Raw genomic sequence first — 20,042 nt, forward strand, 5'->3', positions numbered from 1 at the left:
GCTTCGCAAGACGAAAACGACTTGCGACTTTGTTAAGCCGTTTAAACCGTGCTTCGCAAGACGGAAAATTCGCTAGACGGCAAAAATTGCGGAACGAATTAATTTCGTCTTGCGGGGCACCACTGAATAAATACAAGAAACCAAGAAGCAACTTTTAACAACATTTACATATGATTGGATGGGCTAAAAGTTTCTAAAGGTATAAAACTGGACCCCACTACAATAAAAGGACTATATTAGATATTTAAAGGTAGCAAAATCATATAGGTTTGTGCATCCTGTGGGCTTTTAAAAACTATTTTCACAAGGTCATTTGCCAGAAACTGGCAGCAGTAAGAGGGGGGGGGGGGAGTAATAAAATATTGTAAACAGCAGGCAAAGCTGGTAAATGCTTTTAATTAACAACAGATGCTGGGTGTAAGAAGCCTCCTGCAGATATGTAATCAAAAGTTATTAATTTCCTCAGACAAACAAGCACCTTGAGAAGTTTATGAGCTTCTGTCACTAAAGATTTATGACCTCGTTTTATATAGCAAAATGAGGCATACTCCCTAAGTTTGATGGTGAAATGTGTTTTGTACGTCAAAACACTATCATACTACACTAACACTACAATCTCCTGAATTCATTGAGACTTACTTATGAGTAAGCACATGCAGGATCACATTGTCAGGCCATGAACCTAAGCATACTTGTTTGAAATCCAACCAACAGAGAGGATTCATGCAGAAATATGTTTTTGCACAAACCACTCACCTGCATGCAGAAGGGACTGCTGCAGCACATGGACAGAAACACCCATATCAAAAACAATCCAAATTCTGGACACATTGCCGGTTCCAATCAAGAGACCCAAAAGCACAAAAGTTGATTTCACTCTCATGAAATTAACTGCATTAGGAAGACCATACGTTCCCCATCCCTGCCATAGAGGGCCTGTTATGGTACGGTGGATTGAAGGTGGACTTGGATTAAGGAGACCTTGATGTGGCAAATGTGTTTGTGGTGTATACATCACAGTTATCACTAGGTTTCCCACAGCAAATATATGGAAGTGTGTACAACTTACAGAAATACAGTGGAACATCTGTTTTCGAACGTAATCCGTTCCCAAAGACCATTCGAGTTACGAAACATTCAAAAACTCAATAGAAAGCCTCAAAACGGAAAAATTGATACGGAAAACTCAAAACGGAAGCTGCCTCGGAAGTTCGACTTCCAAGGTGTGAACAAAAACGGAAGCATTTACTTCTGGGTTTACGGCTTTCGAGTTTTGAAACGTTTGTCAACGGAGATGATCGAAAACTGAGGTTCCACTGTAATAAGTTTATAAGCATTATCTGACAGTAACGAAGTTAAAAAACATGTTTTAAAATTCTACAAATGTTAATTCCACCATATTTTTAAGGCTGAAAATGTGTGTGTCCAGTGCATAGCAAACATAGTTTTCTTTTTAATATTGTTTTCATTGTGGTTAATGCCCTTTCAAGTTTTTTTTTTAAAGTGGTACTACAATAGCATCACATCAAAGGAACAATGGCTGAGAACAGAAATTATTTTGTTAAGTTGGAGAAAAATGGAAGGGGTGTGTGTAGGAGGGCTCTTACTGAAAACTGATCACCACAAAAATTCATTGTAGAAGAAGTCAAAATGAGTTCTCACCAATATACCGAGTCACCATTTTCACATATTTAAAATAATGTGTTATATATTGGTCCTAGGTAGTGCAATAGAGGTAAAAAGAGGCAGCGAGAAACCTTATTTAACAACAAAGGATTGGGCCTATAATCAACTTTTCACTTTTATTATCTACTGAGTTTCAAAAAAGGTGAGATGCACCATACCTCAGCTCCACCCATCCATTTTGGCTCATGAGGAAATTCAGCACATAAAACATCCTTTGATTGGTCAGTTCCCAGGACATGATAGTACAACTTCTGGTGCAAGTTTGTCGACGTCTCAGTGCCTGGGGCAATCAACATATTTAATTACAGGAATGTAAGTTGTGACTTGTTATTAGTTCTAACAACCTGAAAGTTTCAAAACCTTAACATATTAGAAGCTTCTTATTTGACAAGGTAGCAGAACCAGATTTAATAACTCATATGTTTTCTGGAAATACTAGTCCTTACGACCAAGAAGCTAGATAATATCTACAAGGATAATTTTTATTCCTATTATTCCATGCATTTTTCTTTGCATTATTTTTCTTTATATAAATATAACACATTTGGAATAATATGTTCTTTACATAATTTGAGATACGTTGCTAAAGTTAACTGTATTTTTATTTTTGGTCTGTGTAAAATGTTTAGCTATGCTTAGCTTCCAGCAATATGTAATATTCCCTGTCAAGGAAGTGAGATGTTACTTTGGCTTGAAACTTGACAGCATTTTGTGGACAGGTGGACAGGCAGAATAAGAAGTCCCATGAGCCAAAGAAACTAAGCAACTGAGAGATACTGGCTCTAACCAACCTGTCCATTAGCATTAGCAAACTGGGGTCTCCTGCTGCTTTTGGACTACAACTCCCATCACCCCTAGCTAGCAGTACCAGTGACGAGGGATTATGGGAATCTAAGTGCAAAAACAGTTGGAGACTCAAGTTTGGGAAACCCTGACCCAAAATACCCACAAGAAGGAAGCAGAGCTAGTAATGAGATAAAGGATTCTAAAGTTAATAAAGGCTATAAAGGCCTGAGGATGAGACGGGTGATTGTATGCCACTCACCATCACTTTTCCCATCTTGCTTTGGGTAGCAGTTGTAGAACATGCCTTTGCCATCATGGGTCCAAGCCATACAACTGAATTTTACCATCTCCAGTGTGTCTGCCAGTTCTTCAGTACCATCCACTTTCATAAATTTAATTGTTACCCAATCTGACCCACTGGAACTCAAGCCATATGCAAAATATTCGCCATCTTCACTGAATGCATAACCTGGTGATTAAGAACACGCTGTGTATTAGTTTACGTTAGTTACAAACTTTACTTTCATGGTTTATGCTTCTAACGCTTGCCTTCACCATATAGGCAGCAGCTCAAAGCATGTTTTACGTTTTCCACAATTTAATATTTTCACACGTAGATGTGTATAACTCAAAACAGAGAAATTTTATGTTGGCTTCCAAAATTATGCATTTTCGAAAAATCTGCTACACTGACCTCGCAGAGCCACAGTGCCATCATCAGACAGTTTATTTGGGTCCAAAAATACTTTGGCATCAGCATCCAAGGTATCTTGCACATATAATACTCGTTGATTCTGAAGTCCAGAATTATAAAAGTGAAAATACCTAGAATAAATGATATAATTATTTGGGGGGGGGGTTATTTTCAACTATAGTATGAGACTGAATACAGAATTATGCAGGCTAAGACTTTCAAGAGTGGCAGATTTATATAACAGAGGAAAGCAGCTTCTTCCTGGTGGAAAAATGCCTCATTTCAGTAATTTAGCACACAATTTCACCCATCAGGTTGCATTAAGTCAACATCAGATTCAATTAGCAACTCACAAGTTACGTTAAATAGTTCATTATAACAGTTAGAGCTTTTGACATTACTGCAGTATGTAATGAGACAAATCATTAAGATTTCTCAGCCATGCACTTACTTAAAAAAATGGAACAAAAATCCTCTTCTTCATCTGAGTGTCATACTGCAGCAGTTTGGCATTTCCATGCATAAGAGAAGCCCCTTAAGGAAGTAAGTCTAAGGCCCTGAACACATAATACCAATGACATGGTTGCCACAAAGACAAACCACAGGCATACCTTTCTGTATAGGAAACTGTTTGTATGAAGTGTCACCCACATGGTAAACCAAGTTTAATCATGCCAGTAAACCAGGAATGGGGAGCAGGTGGACTACAATTCCCATCATGCGGCCAACCATCAGTGATGACAGAAGCTCTAGTCCAACAAAAGCAGTGCGGCCACAAGTTTCCCAATCCCTGTAGTAAGTCTAAACCTCTCACTTTTGTAGAGATTTTGCTAGCTTAGCTATAACAACCCAAAATATATGCAGACTGCATTATCGCCATATACACAAGCAACCATTCAAATTCAACTAAAAAAAAAAAGGTTCCAAACTGCCACTTGTAAACAACTTTTATGAAATATTCTTCAATGCTGCTGAACCAGTTTAAGCATAAACCATCATCTGGCTTAGCATTAATGTAAACAAGCAAATGTGTGGGTTTCTGGAGAGGATATCACAACTGCTGTGTTCCTTTCCCGATTCCTCCTGCTGCCACACTACCCAGGGCTAAACCATGGTTTGCCTTGGCATGTCATCTGAACCCCAGTTAGTGCTTTGTTCTGCCCAAAGGTTTCTCTGAAGTAGTGTAGCACCATAGGACAGATGGTGAGAGACAAACAATGGGCAAGAGCCTATGGACAACAGTGCAGCCTTTAAGAGCTCATGACCTAGTTGGGCTCCAATTCTGGCTCTAAGCAGCGGATCACAAGATAGCCACATCTGCCAGGAAAAGGAGCTTGACAACTTTGTGGAGTTGGGAGATGAACTATCCTTGCCAGATGGATTTTTCTTCTTCTTGTGTATTGAAGGGGAGAAAATGACCTCCACACTTTGATGTGATGAAGGACTAGTGAACGGAGTAATCTTAAATAGATATTTTAGCGTACTGGTTTTTTGTCCTTTTCTGCTTCAGACCTTTAATTCTAAGCCAGGCCTTTAGTTACTGCCAGGGATATTCTAAGCCAGGAGTAGCCAACAAGGTGTTGTTCTGATGATAAAGAACTACAACTCTCAATATCACCAACAACTGGGAAAGCAGGCTTGGACAATCCATCATCATCTGAAGGGAACCATGCCTCCTCTAGGCCTTTTCCTGAATTTTCGGCTTTCATTAAAACACACACACACACACACCAAAAAAAACCTTTTCTGACTCTATATTAAGGAAAATGGAGAAGCAGTAAGCAATTGCTCAGTAAGTATTAGTAAACCTTCTCTCACTTCCAGTATTCTAGTAAATGTAAGCAAAGGCAAGAATAGGGCTGAAAAGTCACAGAAACAGACATGTCCTCTTTCATTGCTTGACAAAACAAAAGGTAGGATTTCTGTATTTTCCTTAATTATTACAGCAGTTGGTCATGAGTTTATTTTATTTTTTTGGCGGTCTGGCTGTTGATTTTCCTGGCTCAATATTTAATTAGTAGAAACTTTCTCTCTCTCTCTCTCTCTCTCTCTCTCTCTCTCTCTCTCTCTCTCTCTGTCTGTGTGTGTGTGTGTGTGTGTGTATTTGACCTGAGAATCACTTGGTGTGAACGCTTAGCACATAATTTATGATACCCCCACTACAAAATGTCTGGCTATAAACCATCCTGCAATAATCCAAAGGCACACACAGTCTTTACATACCTTTTCCCTTTCTTGAAATGACAACTATACTTGGGGTAGTCATAGAGTTCTGTCATTTGCTCTTTAAATAGTCCCCGGACAGCACACTGCTCAAGAAAGGGTACTGTTATCTTATTTTGTGCCTCGACAAAAGCCTGAAAGAGAAGAAACAAAACATAATGAAATAAAACAAGGGCTTTATAAAGCAACAGTTTGTATTGACCTAGATCAGGGATGGGGAGCTGATGAACTGGCAGGTGTTGTTGGACTCTCAACTACCTGACCAGACAGAGGCAGAATAGCCCATGATCACAGGTTGGGAGTACAACATCTGGAGGGTCACAGGTCCCCCCCCCCCGGTCTAGAGAGTGCAATGATTTGGATGCAACTTCATAACAGTCTTAGAGTAGAACTGAGCATATCACAGACATTATTTCAGGAATGCTGCTGCTCGTTTCATTAAGTGGCAATGGCACATAATAACATGATAACTAAAGTGGCTTTCTAATATTCAAAACATGATAGCAATCTGTCCAGTCCACCTATTACTGACTTTTAATTTCAGCATCCTGCATTAAAAGGGGGAGGGTGACTTTTGAGATGGATTCTTCCTGAGAGAGAAGTCTACAGTCTGCCAACTTGCTTTGCAGGTCATCAAAGGATTCTCTCAAGCAGCTTTCGGATGAAACCACTTCATACATTCAAACACAGAAAGAGGTAACTATTTTACCACTTGGTCACCACACCCTGGCTGAACAAGTCAAAAAAGCAGGTCATCACAGGTATGAGTCCTGATGAACTTTATGGGTCTCTTTGATCTAAACTTTCTCATTTGGTGTTTAAACCAAATTGCCAAGATGCCATGAAGACAAACAGTTCAGCCACCACTGAAGCGATATATGAACAGTAAAGTGAAGCACTTTAGTTCCAAGAGTAAAGTGAAGGCAGATTACTGCTGCTTGAATGGTATAAATGGATGGCTTAATAAATGAGCCAACATAACTGTTGGTGAAAAAGTTGCAAGAATCTCTATAGCAAGGCTGGGCTATAGCTTTTGTGCAGGCTGATCCCGTGTATGCCAACAGGATAGAAAGGCCATTCCGATGAAAATTTACTCAGAAGTAAGTTCTGCTGAATGTAATAAGGCTTAGTCCCAAGTGAGTGAATGCTGGTTTGCATCAATACAAGCAGTATCTAGTTTGCGGAATGCTCTCCCCAGGGAGATTCACCTGGCACCTTCATTACATTATCTTTAGATGTCAGCGGAAAACATTCTCCTCTTCTCCCAGGCCCAAAGCCCTTCTCCCCGCGCCAGCCTTCGGAAGGCTCCTCCGAAGGCTGGCGGTGGGGCGGAAAGCCCTTCTCCCCGCGCCAGCCTTCGGAAGGCCCCTCCGAAGGCTGGCGGTGGGGCGGAAAGCCCTTCTCCCCACGCCAGCCTTCGGATGGCTGTCCTGAAGACTTGCGGTGGGAGGAGGGTTTTCCTTCCCACCGCCAACATTCAGAATGCTGTTCTGAATGTTGGCGGTGGGGAGGAAAAACCCTCCTCCCACCGCAAGCCCCGGGAACAGAGGAGAAGCGCTGCGCCCCTTCCCCTCTGTTCCCGTACCTGTCCTGAAGGCTTGCGGTGGGGAGAAAAGCCCTTCTCCGCACCGCCAGCCTGGCAAGCGGTTTCCATAGGAACGCATTAATTGATTTTCAATGCATTCCTATGGGAAACCGTGCTTCGCAAGATGAAAAACTCGCAAGAAGAAAAAACTTGCGGAACGAATTAATTTCGTCTTGCGAGGCACCACTGTATTGTGTTTGTATGGTTAATCCTAACAAGCTTTCTCCTTAAAGGTTTGCAAATGCTGTTCAAACCCAGATTATGAGAACAGTATTGGTTCATGCTGGTGCAGATGCAATACTAAATCACAGCTAAGGCTGTATAGAAAGGGAAAGAGAATTTGCACTGGAGAGGTGACAATGGTAAGGTGGGGGGTAATGTCCACAAGCTCATACCCAAATATTTAACTGTTGCTAAATGATTAAAACTACTACATCTGCACTGCTTTGTAAGTATCCTGTCTATGGCTTGTACTTATATATTATTTACTTATATAAAATATACCTTAGTATATTTTAAGTATCATTTACTTGTGAAGATCATGCACGTGCCAACTTTGTCACTTACTCATGTAAACTTCCTTTCTATTTTCCAGCGCATGCACAAAATTTGACCCATTTGACCCAGGCAGCTCCCACCTTCCATAAACCGACATGGATCCTGAGCAAGGTCCTTTCTTTAAGAAGTTTGTAAAGTCACCGCATGCAGAAGCCTCTAGGGGGCATACAACTGCTCAGCTCAAGCCACTGCATCTTCCAAGCCAAAAATCTCACCCTTCAGCCATGCCCACAAGTGATCATAGAAGAAACGTCAAGCCCAATTCTATGTAACAGTGTCATAGCTCAGTGTTTCCCAACCGGTGTTCCGCGGCACACTAGTGTGCCGTGAGACGTTGGCTAGTGTGCCGTGGGAGGGAGGCGGGCGAGTCGGGGAATATGAGAGGCGGCGGCGGCGAGGATCCGCGTCGAGCCGGGGGCGGCTCCGCGGTGGTGGTGCCGAGGTTTCTCTCTCCATTCTCCCCTCACACACACACACAGGAAATAACACAGGATCAGCTGACAGGACCCAGCCAATGGGGCGGCGGCGGGGCAGCGCGTGCAAAAGGGAGGAGCGCGAGACAGCGGACGAGGAGGAGGCCGGCATGTCCGGGCAGCAGCAGCAACAACAGCAGCAGCAACTCCCGGCGACGGCTCCTCAAGCCCCGGGCAACCCTACTCCCTCACCGGCCTTGGCCGCCCTCCTGCTCCACCCGCCGCCGCCTCCCCCGCCGGCCACCTCGGCCCCGCCGCCGCCCCCTCCTCCGCCCGCTATCGCCGCCGCCGCCTCAGCTGCCGCCGTCCCTCAGTCCCTCGCTTTGCTGCCTCCTCCCCCCCCCACCCCCAAAGCTTGGAGGTTCCCCGGCAAGGGGGAGGGGGAAAAATTGAAAACTTTCACTTTCGTGCGTCCCTCCCGGCGTGACGCTGCGCGCTGACATCACGGGGCTGTAATGGTGGTGTGCCGCGAGATTTTTTTCCTCAAACAAGTGTGCCTTTGCCCAAAAAAGGTTGGGAAACACTGTCATAGCTTATACAGATCAATATGTAACATGGATGTTACTGGATGTAACAGCAAGCCAGAAAGTATGCTTCGTCTTAACCACAGCACCCACAAAGAAACCTAGATTTCAGATTGTCCCTTGTTTAGAGAGAGAAACAAGCTACAAACTCTGGTTCAGAAACAACAGAAACGGCCTTGGTCCAGTATATCTGAAGGAGCATCTCCACCCTCATCGTTCTACCCGGACACTGAGGTCCAGCACCGAGGGCCTTCTGGCAGTTCCCTCACTGCGAGAAGCCAAGTTACAGGGAACCAGGCAGAGGGCCTTCTCGGTAGTGGCGCCTTCCCTATGGAACACCCTCCCACCAGATGTCAAAGAGAACAACAACTACCAGGCTTTTAGAAGACATCTGAAGGCAGCCCTGTTTCGGGAAGCTTTTAATGTTTGAATGTTTGATGTATTATAGTATTTTAATATTCTTTTGGAAGCCGCCCAGAGTGGCTGGGGAAGCCCAGCCAGATGGGCGGGGTATAAATAATAAATAAATTATTATTATTATTATTATTATTATTATTATTATTATTATTATTAAACACTAAACCAATTGCTCCATGGTTTGTTTCCCTGCAGAGGGGAGCAAAGTGCAAGAGCTCAGACTACATGTACCAACGTGAAACATTTGCACATTAAGGCTGAAACAAACTGTATCGTGAGCACTCTCGCTACATGTGAATATGGCCATTGAGTCATACCACTGTTCCACCGAGTCTAGTTCAGTATTGCCTACACTGACTGGGAGTGGCTCTCCAGGGTTTCAGATAAATCTTTTCCAGTTCTACCTGGAGATACCAGGGATTGGACCTAGGACCTTTGCTCTCTCAATGACATTCAATCCTCCCCTAGTATTTTTAAATGGAGATGTAGTGAATAGAACCTGGTGCCTTCTGCAAGCAAAGCATGTGCTCCATCACTGAGACTTTCAGTCCCGTCCCATCCTTTCAGCCAGAGCTCCAAGGCCCCAAACCCGAGACCACTGCATCCAAAGCTTGTGCTCTGACCATGAGCTGTGAGACATACAGTCTAGGGAAGCTACCCCACTGTAAATACTAGGGGTCCTGAACCAGGGACTTGGGTCATTCAAACATTTCTACCCTGCACAACTAACAAAAAACACTACAGTGGTACCTCGGGTTAAGAACTTAATTCGTTCTGGAGGTCCGTTCTTAACCTGAAACTGTTCTTAACCTGAGGTACCACTTTAGCTAAGGGGGCCTCCCGCTGCCGCCGCACTGCCACTGTGCAATATCTGTTCTCATCCTGAAGCAAAGTTCTTAACCCGAGGTACTATTTCTGGGTTAGTGGAGTCTGTAACCTGAAGCATCTGTAACCCAAGGTACCACTGTACTCCAATCACAGCAATTGCCTGTGGACCAGTAAGACTTCCTACAAACACAAACCTTTCTGGTGTAAGATGATCATTAGCAGAAAACTAGTTTTTGCCTGAACTGATGTTTTACCTGAGACTAGTATCACATTTGAACAGTACCATATTTTTCACTCTGTAAGACACACTTCCCCCCTTTAAAAAGTAAGGGGAAATGTGTGTGCATCTTATGGAGTGAATGCAGGCTTTGCGGGCTATCCCAGAAGCCAGAACAGGGAGAGGGAGCGCTGTGCAGTGCTTCCTCTAGCTGTTCTAGCTTCTGGCTTAGCCGCACGAAGCCTAAGCAGGGTGGCGGGGAGCCTTCATCCTGCTGCCCTGCAGAGGCTTCGTGCAGCTATCCCTGGCTTTTGTGGGAGGTGGGGGAAGGGACAGAGCATGCGGCTCCTTCCCCCACCTCCCAGAAAAGCCCTCAAGAGCCTCCTGAGGATAGCCCCTCCTGAGGAGTGCTACCTCTTCGCTCAGGAGGCTTCCTATTTCTTGTTTTCCTCCCCTAAAATCTAGGTGTGTCTTATGGTCGGGTGCATCTTATAGAGCGAAAAATACGGTACTTTGCACCTCTACACTGCAAAGGCATTTGCCCCAAGATGTCCAGAATTATAAGAAAGGCTTACCTTTGTTTGCTCACTATCAGGATCTTCAAGCCAGCTGTATGGATCACATATTTTACAGCCATGATAGTCGTCCACCTGATTTTAAAATATACAGAGAGATTTGTTTTCTAAAAGAATGCTTTACAATCACTTTATGAGTGGCATTAAATAAGTTGTTACAGCTTAATACACTGCTGAAAGCTGGAGTATGCAAGAGGCATCTAATTTCATCAAGCTGCCCTGACAGCAGAATAATAGCCTCTTCCAAACAAATTAAGTTAATCGAGCATAACTAACCCAGAGAATTTATGTGCTGATGTAGTTTGTGGACCTTCTGTTTCTATTAATAAAGAGAGAACTCTCAGCCATGGATTATAACTTGGAATGGGAAAAAAGATGGGAAATGGAGATCAATACTATTAACAGCTTCTAAAAACACAACAGCAGTTTGGAACAGAAACCAAAGATAGGACTTCTGCAATCGCTATACTGAAGCCACAGGTGTCTCTTTGGATGTACTGTATGGCTTTTCACTCCCTAGTTGCCTATTGTGCTCTCAACACAGTAGACATGGTCAGGGATTTCGAATTCCAGAAATAAGTCACACTTGCTGGAACAGGACATCTGGGTGCATCTGCAAGGGAAAGTGCTTGTGCTCTTGGTTTGGTGCTACAGCACTAAACAGCAAGCACTAGAATGATTCAAGTGTCATAGCAGTCTGAAAGGACATTAGGCAGGGATGGGGACTCCAAATATTGCTGGACCAAAACTCCCATCATCCTCATGGGAGTTGTAGTTGGGCAATATCTGGAGAGCAAGTGTTTTAGGTGAAGATGTCAGCACCTGAACTTGGGAGAACATCCTTCATGCAAAGCCTATACATGTGGCTCTCCAGATTGGACTCCCAACTTCCATCATATTAAATGCTAGTACTTCAGTGAGGGAAGACATATCTAGCTGTAAATTTAAACACAGAGAGCCTAAAGAAATGAGCAACATTCTGCTAACAGGTTATAAAAGACTGCAGTACGGCTGGAAGTTCTTTTGTTGCTAGTGAAATTCTACTACGTAAAACTCTGGGAGGGACTTCTGAACAATATCAGCAATTTTATTTACAAAAGGCATTTGGAATGTTTGTTACCAGCACAGGGCAGAGCAAACTTGACCCTTCTCTGCCTAATGAAATATTTGATTAAAAGTATTATTTTCTGTAGCCTATTAGCCTGAGAATGTTATAATTGGAACAGAGTCACAGATTTTAAGAAATGGGGAGTACAATTAAATCTATCATTTAAAGGCTGGTCAAATTCTTTGGTTATTTTTGTTTTCCTTCATAAAATGCACTACTTTTTCCATATCATGGAAAAGTAAAGCTGTTAACAGGTATTGTTTGTCAACCTTCCAGTTAAGATTTCCAACACAAAACTACAAGAACATGGTAAGCTGGGAGCGGAAGCTCCCAAATTAATAGAACTTGTGCTACAAAGAATTAAGAGGTAGTTTCTCTAGACCAGGGCTGAGAATCTTTGGTCTGTAAGATCCAACTCCCATCAGTCCCAGCCAGCAAGGCAAATGGTCAGGAATGACAGGACTTGTAACAAAATATTCATCTTGAGGGTCACAGCTTCCAACACCTGCTCTAAATCAGGGCTCACCCACACTTCTGCTTGTGCCATGCCTAGAAAGCATGTGTCTGAGGAGTTTCCTGATTGCCCCACGCTTTCTATGCACGGATTGGTTTTCCCCTTGCCCTGCTCCTTTCCAAGGGAAAACCTGATCAAAAACCTGAACTGCCATTTACTTTGATTGAGCGCTGAAGTGTGGTTTTCACCAGTTGGGGCGGGGGGGGGGGGAGCAGCAGGACAAGAGGAAGTGTGGGTTAAGTCCTTTCTCTTCTGCTGCAAGGAAACACCATCGGTTTCTTTTAGAGATTTATATACCGCTTGATTTTCAGAATTCCAAAGCAGCACTATCCATACACCAGCCCCAGCTGCACAACCATCCCTTCCACCTCTAAAGTTCTATAATTTTATTATTCTAACCCAGCCCATTGTGCACCCCCAGTGGAGAGCCACTGTGCTGCACAAAGCTATTTACAGGGCATATACAGGCAAGCCAATCTGGTTACTGGCCAATCTGATTTGAGGAAATTATGTCTTCTTGCTTGAGCAACAGGTGCTTGTTTTTGGGGCTCGTAGATTGTGCAAGACAAAAATATGTGCCAACATTAAACTTCTGCAGCTCACACTGTGTCGTTGGGTGGCAAAAGTGGGCCCCGATCCTCTCCAGGCATGCCCACACCTGCCGAAATAACCCCCGGCGGCCGTCCCCAGCAATCCCCACACCCTCAAGTAGTGGAGAGAGGCAGGAGATAAACGACACGGGTGGTTTGAGACCAAACCGGCCAGGTTGGAAAGACTGGTGTGTGGATGGGTGTGCAAAGGACACGGCCCTGCATCACACCTGCACCCATCCCTTCAAACACATCTATTTCCGCATCAGGCTTGACGGGGAAAGCCCGCAGGGCGTGATAGATGCGGGAAGCCTTTCCATACCGGGTCGCCGGTGGCCGAGGAGGAAGCGAGGAGGCAGGAAGCCACCGGGTCCCGGGAGCTGCCCCAGTGTTGGGGGCGGGAGATGGGGGTCAGGGAGCTACTCACGGATGTCTCTTCGCGGTACACCTCGGGGTACTGGAAAAGCTGCATGCTGCTGCTGGCGGCGGCGGCGGGTTGCGGGGAAAGGCAGGCGCCGTGGCGGAGCGGGCGGCAATGGGGCGGCGTGCAGGAAGAGGAGGGGCCCGGTGGGGCGAGGCGCCGCTCGGCTTCCCCTTCAGCCGAAGACAGGCGGGCTGGAGCTCCGCCGCCGCAGCCGCGAAAGGGCCCTCCCACTCGCCAGCGAGGAGCTGCCACCTCCGGCAAGAGGCAAGAGAGGCGAGCGGAGCAGGCAAAGGAGGCCGCGCGGCTCCCCCTGCAGTAAAGCGCCAGCATGGCCGATGCCGTCCATGCATTCGAGGCTGGTCTTTCTCCCAAGGCATCCTGGGAACTGTAGTTTAGTCCCTCAGAGAGCGGCCGACGCACCTGAACCCAGCGCAGCAGCAGCTCCCAGGATTCTTGACGGGGTCGGGGTGGGAATGTGGTTTAAATGCACGGTGTTTACGCAACCTCGCCCCCCTCCCCTGAAAACTCAGAAGGGTTCAAAACCATGCTCGGTATTCTGGTCAGCCTGATAAAATGTCTCGCCCTACTACGTTTTTCATAGAACGAGGGAGGGGACTCCAAATGTCATCTAGTCCAACCCCCTTCAATGCAGGAATACAAAGAGACTGCATATATATATACTCCCCCATCACTTTCAGATAGAGATAAATTAGCCTTGTTCACGTGAAACAATAAACCATGAGTTTGTGAAATAGAAATCTCTTGCTTTTTTATGATACGGTCGTAGAGTTGGAAGGGACCCAAGGGTCATCTAGTCCAACCCCCGGCTGCAATGCAGGAATCTCAGCTAAAGCATCCATGACAGATGGTCACCCAACCTCAGCTTAAAAACCTCCAAGGATGGAGAGTTCATCACCTTCCGTGGGAGACTGCCCCCCTGTCTTTAACAGCTCTTACTGTCAGAAAATTCTTCCTTGTGTTTAGTCGGAATCTCCTTTCTTGTAACTTGAAGTCATTGGTTTAGGTCCTCCCCACTGAAGCAGGAGAAAACAAGCTTTCTCCATCCTCTATGTGACAGCCCATTTGATATTTGAAGGTGGTTATCATATGTCCTGTCAGTCTCCTCTTTTCTATGCTGCTACCCAGATCCTTCAACCACTCCTCACATGTCTAGGATTCCTGTCCCTTGAGCATCTTGCTCACCCTCGTCTGCACACACTTCAGCTTGTCATTATCCATCTTAAACTGTGGTGCCCAGAACAGGACACAGTATTCCAGGTGTGGTCTGACCAAGGCAGAATAAAGTCGTACTATTACTTTGCTTGACCTAGACACTATATTTCAGTTGATGCAGCCTAGGATAGCATTAGCTCTTTTATTTTATTTTAACTGCTGCATCACACTGTTGACTCATGTTAAGCTTGTGGTCCACCAAGTCCCCTAGATCCCTTTCACATGTACTGGCAAGCCTGGTGTTCCCCATCTTATATTGATGCAGCTGGTTATTGCTGGCTAAGTGCAGAACCTTACATGTATCCCTATTGAAATTCATTTTGTTAGTTTCAACCCAGTTCTCCAACCTGTTAAGGTCATCTTGAATCCTGATTCTGTCTTCTGCGGCATCAGCTCTCCCTGCCAGTACAGTGGCATCAACAAATTTGTTAAGCATCCCCTCAATTCCTTCATCTAAGTGGTTTATAAAGATTTTAAACAACAACAAGTCCAGAACAGAACCCTGTGGCATCCCACTTGTCACTTTTTTCCAGTGACAAGTGGGGTGACGAGGAACCATTAGTGAATTTAGGGATTTTCTGAATTTGCCATAAAGTAAACACCTTTGAGGGACGCGGGTGGTGCTGTGGGTTAAACCACAGAACCTAGGATTTGCAGAAGGTCGGCAGTTCGAATCCCTGCAATGGGGTGAGCTCCCGTTGCTCGGTCCCTGCTCCTGCCAACCTAGCAGTTCAAAAGCACATCAAAGTGCAAGTGGATAAATAGGTACCACTCCAGCGGGAAGGTAAACGGCGTTTCCATGCGCTGCTCTGGTTCGCCAGAAGCGGCTTAGTCATGCTGGCCACATGACCCGGAAGCTGTACGCTGGCTCCCTCGGCCAATAAAGCGAGATGAGCACCGCAACCCCAGAGTCGGCCACGACTGGACCTAATGGTCAGGGGTCCCTTTACCTTTACCTTACTGATAATTTTATCAGTTTATATTCATTGCTCCACATGCATTCAGGTGGAGCTCTAAAGATCTGTCACTCCATCTTCAACTTTCATTCAGTCATTTTGATATATCAGTAACTAGAAACTCTTAAAGAATTTTCCTTCCATTTTAATCTAATTTATCATTCTATTTTAAAAAGTTATATATTAGTATGGAACCTGTGCTTCTGAAATGTATCAGGAGGTGGCAGCAAAACTACACTGTTTCTGTTTCACTGACAGCAGTCGAAACATCTTAATTGTGCTCAGGTTGCCCTGACGAATACTTTACATTAGTATTTAAAATATTTAGAACATTTTGATAAGAACAGCCAGCTTGATGGCTGTGTGCCTACAGATGTTCCCCTCCCAGTAATTAACCTTGCTTAAGTGGTTTCTATTTAATTGATTTTAACTGGTTTATGTTTATTCTTGCTTGACATCTTGCATACATAGACATAATTTTCAGTGTATGAAATAATTAACTCTTTCCAGAGCATTTGCTCCTTTGTACCAAAATCTCTTGTGGTAAGCAATAGGTTTTGAAAACAGTAGATTTATTATGTTCATTGTGGGTGTGGGTGTACGCATGTTTGTGCATCTGTGCTTCTCTGCTTGTGTATATGCAATCTAAACAACATCTTAAGCAGAGCTGCCTTCAGGTAGCCTCTGGACCATAGCACAATGCAGACAGTTCAAGCTATCCTCCACTCTCCAGGGAGGGAACCCTGTGGTCCTTCTTCCAGATCTTGATGGGCTCTACCTACCATCAGCCCCAGTCAGCATAGCCAGTAGGGATGATGGGAGCTTGTAGTCCAACAATGTTGGCTTTATTTAATTGCACTGAGGTGGGGGCTGACAATATACAGTGCTATTGTGTCAGTTTCTTGACCACCGTTTCCTATGTACTGTATGCTCAGCTCAGGAGGGGTTATAGTCCAACAAAACAGAGAGAGAGACTTTAAATCATTTGTCAAAAGTGCTGGTTTTCACCTTCTCAGTAGCACAAACTATTTATGTCCAAGGAGCTTGAGGTGATATATATCAGTGGTGTCCAAACTTTTTGCAAAGAGGGCCAGATTTGATGAAGTGAAGGCTGTGGGGGCCAAGCAAAGGGCCAACCAATGTTGTTGACCTTTTTTTAGGATTGAAGTTGTTTTGCCCTGGGAAATAAACTGCCACAGGGGCCGGATTAAACTGACCACCGAAACGGACTTTGGATATGCCTGATGTATATGGTTTGCCCATCCCCCACCCCATTTATCCACAGAATGACAGGTTAGTCTGAGAGATAGTGACTTGCTCAAGGACTTCCAGGAAGCTTCATGACTGAAAGAGGATTTGAACTCCCCTCTCCCCGGTCTTAGACTATATACGCCATCTTCATTGATTCTGAGTGGTCTAGGTGGTGGTAGAGTGAAGGTCATAGTCCTAAATGTGCTGAGAACAGAAAATTCTCAGAAAGGTGGCATTCCACAAGAGTGATTTTTAAAAGAATTGAAAAGATTAGTAACATTGTAAACATTATATTATATGTTAAAATCATAATATATCAGGATTTTCATTGTGTAGCATTGGTTCAGCCTACCCATGCCTCTGATTCCATCTTGAGGTCAGTGCTAGGAAGTTTCATCCAGTTTGCCCTGGCCTATTTCAGCCTATTTATGCCATCAACAATATATAGAAAACACCAGGTTGGGGAAAGCCTAGCCCTAGACTATTTGAAGGTCTGAGGCCTCTCATAGTACTCTGGCAAGTACTCATTCCCCCCCCCCCCTGTGTGGGGAATGGTTGTGAACAGTAAAATAGCTGGTGAAAGGGTTAAGCAGTCCTTTTTCTCAGTTACCCTTGCTCAAAAATGACAGCCTCTTGAGCAGGGGTCAGCAAACTTTTTCAGCAGGGGGCTGGTCCACTGTCCCTTAGACCTTGTCAGGGGCCGGACTATATTTTGGGAAAAAAATAATGAACAAATTCCTATGCCCCACAAATAACCCAGAGATGCATTTTAAATAAAAGCATACATTCCACTCATGTAAAAACAACAGGCAGGCCCCACAAATAACCCAGAGATACATTTTAAATAAAAGGACACATTCTACTCATGTACAGTAAAAATACGCTGTTTCCCGGACTGTCCACAGGCTGGATTTAGAAGGCGATTGGGCCGGATCTGACCCCCGGGCCTTAGTTTGCCTACCCATGCTCTTGAGGATTCTTCTGACTTACAAAGAGTGCCAATGTGTGTTGCATCTCATTGACCACTTATTCTTTCCCTTCCTTTCCCTTCTGGAACAATTATTTTTTATCCATTTATTTACTCCTGCTCATGATTTGTTCCTTCTGAACTAATAAGATTGCAGCTGTGTGTGTATGCAAGACAAAAACATGTTAATGATCATGTCTGTTGACTGACTTTATTTTTGCCTTTATTGTTGTGAATTGTACAATATTTGCTGAAGTACAATATTTACTGAAGTGCAATACGGGTTGTTAACATATCAGATGAACTTGCAAAAGACTGCAGCTCATTTAAAGATAAATGCTATCTAAACCTTGTGAGGAATAAACCGATTGTGTCAAGAAATGGACCTTTCTCCTCAGATAATGTATGAGATTTGTGTAAAGTATGCAGCTGTTGAATGGTCTTGCAAAAGACATAAGTAAGACAAACAAGAGTGAACAGGTTTTCTTTCACCTTCAATGTAAGGTAAGTGTCTGGTACTAGTAATTATCAACAGAGCTGTTAAAATGAATTACTTAGAGAAGTGGTATATAAAGGTAAACTATTAAAGAGTAATTAAACTTTGCCAAGGTATGTGATTTTTTTTAACGTGTGTCAAAAGCTATGTTTAATTTAAAAATAGCAAAAAGTTTTCTCCCATTAGAAGTGCCACTAGCACACATTAATTCACATTGAGTTTTCCAAGAGTGTTTAAAAGGGTTGTAACAGCCTGCCCCTCTCAAGACAGAAGGCCGATCCAAACAGTACATTTAAAGCACATCCAACACACATTTAAAGCAGATGACTTCCCCTATCCAGGGAACTGTAGTTTGTTAAGGGTGCTGGGAATTGTAGATTGGGGGGCTACAGTTCCCAGGATTCTTTGGTGGAAGTCATGTGCTTTAAATGTATGGTGTGGAACTCCCCAGAAACTCCCAGATGTTCAGAGTTTACTAGTCTTGTCTCCTCATTCTGAATGGAGGGCTGAGCCTTCATCCCACACACTTATGCCATAATTGATGTTCCCTACAAAAGCTCACACCTGCAGCTCCAGGTAAGGAAGGGCTCACCTTGTCTGTCTGCATATTGCCAGATTAACAGTTTTAAAGGTGCAAAACGTGATATTAATAAAACATTAATATTCATGTTTATATGCATATTATTTACATTAATAATCCCGGAAACAAATGTAGCTTCCAAAAATAATTCCTGCTCAACACCACTCTGATGGGTCACTTTTATTCCTATTTTGGAGGTGGGGAACTGAGATTAAGGTTGCTTTCTTTAATGGGGCATCCATATGAAACTGTCATCTGAGCCTGCTCATTCACTGAGGTCATCTGTGACCTTGTTCTGGGTGAACTGATCTTTGGAAGCTGAGTGGGTAGCAACTAGAAATATGGCCTTCTCTGTGTTGGCATCCTGTGATATGACACCACTTGTTTTTTTCTCTTGAATTTTCGTAGAGGAACAGTATGCTCTCTGATCTGCCACTTTGCTGGTAGCAGTTCTGGTACTGCCTTGTAGCTATGTCCTAGCAAAGCAGCTTCTGCCAACCTGTTGCCTTCCAGATGTTTAGAATTTCTGCACTGGCTGGGGCTGACCCAAAACAACTGGAGGGCACCAAGTTGATGAAGGCTGTGGTGGAGAGTATTGACACTGGAGTATCCATGCTAGAAAGGAGAATAGGGCTAAAAGGACAAGCCATGATTTCTTTAGAATCACATTCTTGTTCTCCAACCTTGAGCACATTACCCAACCCATGTTATAAAACACTTGCATACGCAGAAAAGGTTTTTCTGGGAGGAAAATGTGACTTTTCCCTATCTTCCTATCATGAGTTCACATGTGTTATGCAAGTTTTTTGGATGGTGTGTGTGTGTGTGGGGGGGTGTCTGTTGAAACCAAGGGTATTTGACCCTGACCACAGACTTCTTATCCTTTTGCAAACAACACAAGCATTCCAATTGACACGAAGTGCTCTCCCGATATCTGATGTGAAACCTTCCAACCTACTTCCACATAGTAAACATTCAGACACAGGAGGAAGCCATTTCCCTGGTAGCAGTTTTTCTTACATTTGCTTAGTATTAAGCTGTTCATATATTAGAGATGGGATCTTTAAGAAGCCACACCCATAGTGAAGGACTGGTGCTGCTTACTTATTCTATTAATTCTTACATGGGGCTGGCTTAGCTTCAAAAATGCTGCAGAATCAGGTGCTCTTGGAGAATGGGAAGTCAGAATTTGTATTTGTGAAACATGCTGGCTCTAGAAAACAATTAGAATTGTAAAGTTGGAAGGGACCCCAAGGGTCATCTAATCCAATCCCTTGTTAATTCATTGCCTCAAAACATAGAGCTTTTAAGACTTCCTCCCCACTCCCATTGTTTCAGGATTGTTATTTGTTTTGTT

At 43.9% G+C, this 20,042-nt stretch overlaps 1 protein-coding gene across 1 annotated transcript in view; it reads right to left on the bottom strand.

Annotated features, from left to right (window-relative positions):
- PREP (prolyl endopeptidase) overlaps nt 1-13,409 on the bottom strand; it is a 57,764-nt gene extending 44,355 nt beyond the window's left edge. The window contains exons 1-6 of the mRNA XM_081187922.1: nt 13,206-13,409; nt 10,567-10,641; nt 5,390-5,523; nt 3,167-3,297; nt 2,732-2,941; nt 1,845-1,966 (exon numbers count right to left, since the gene is read on the bottom strand). Coding sequence (XP_081044048.1) covers nt 1,845-1,966; nt 2,732-2,941; nt 3,167-3,297; nt 5,390-5,523; nt 10,567-10,641; nt 13,206-13,250 — 717 coding nt within the window. The 5' untranslated portion in view covers nt 13,251-13,409. The remainder of the gene's footprint in view (nt 1-1,844; nt 1,967-2,731; nt 2,942-3,166; nt 3,298-5,389; nt 5,524-10,566; nt 10,642-13,205) is intronic.
- Between the last annotated feature and the right edge of the window lie 6,633 nt (nt 13,410-20,042).

Source organism: Podarcis bocagei (genome assembly GCF_964188305.1).
Source record: "Podarcis bocagei genome assembly, chromosome: 3".
In the NCBI taxonomy this organism is placed as follows: domain Eukaryota; kingdom Metazoa; phylum Chordata; class Lepidosauria; order Squamata; family Lacertidae; genus Podarcis; species Podarcis bocagei.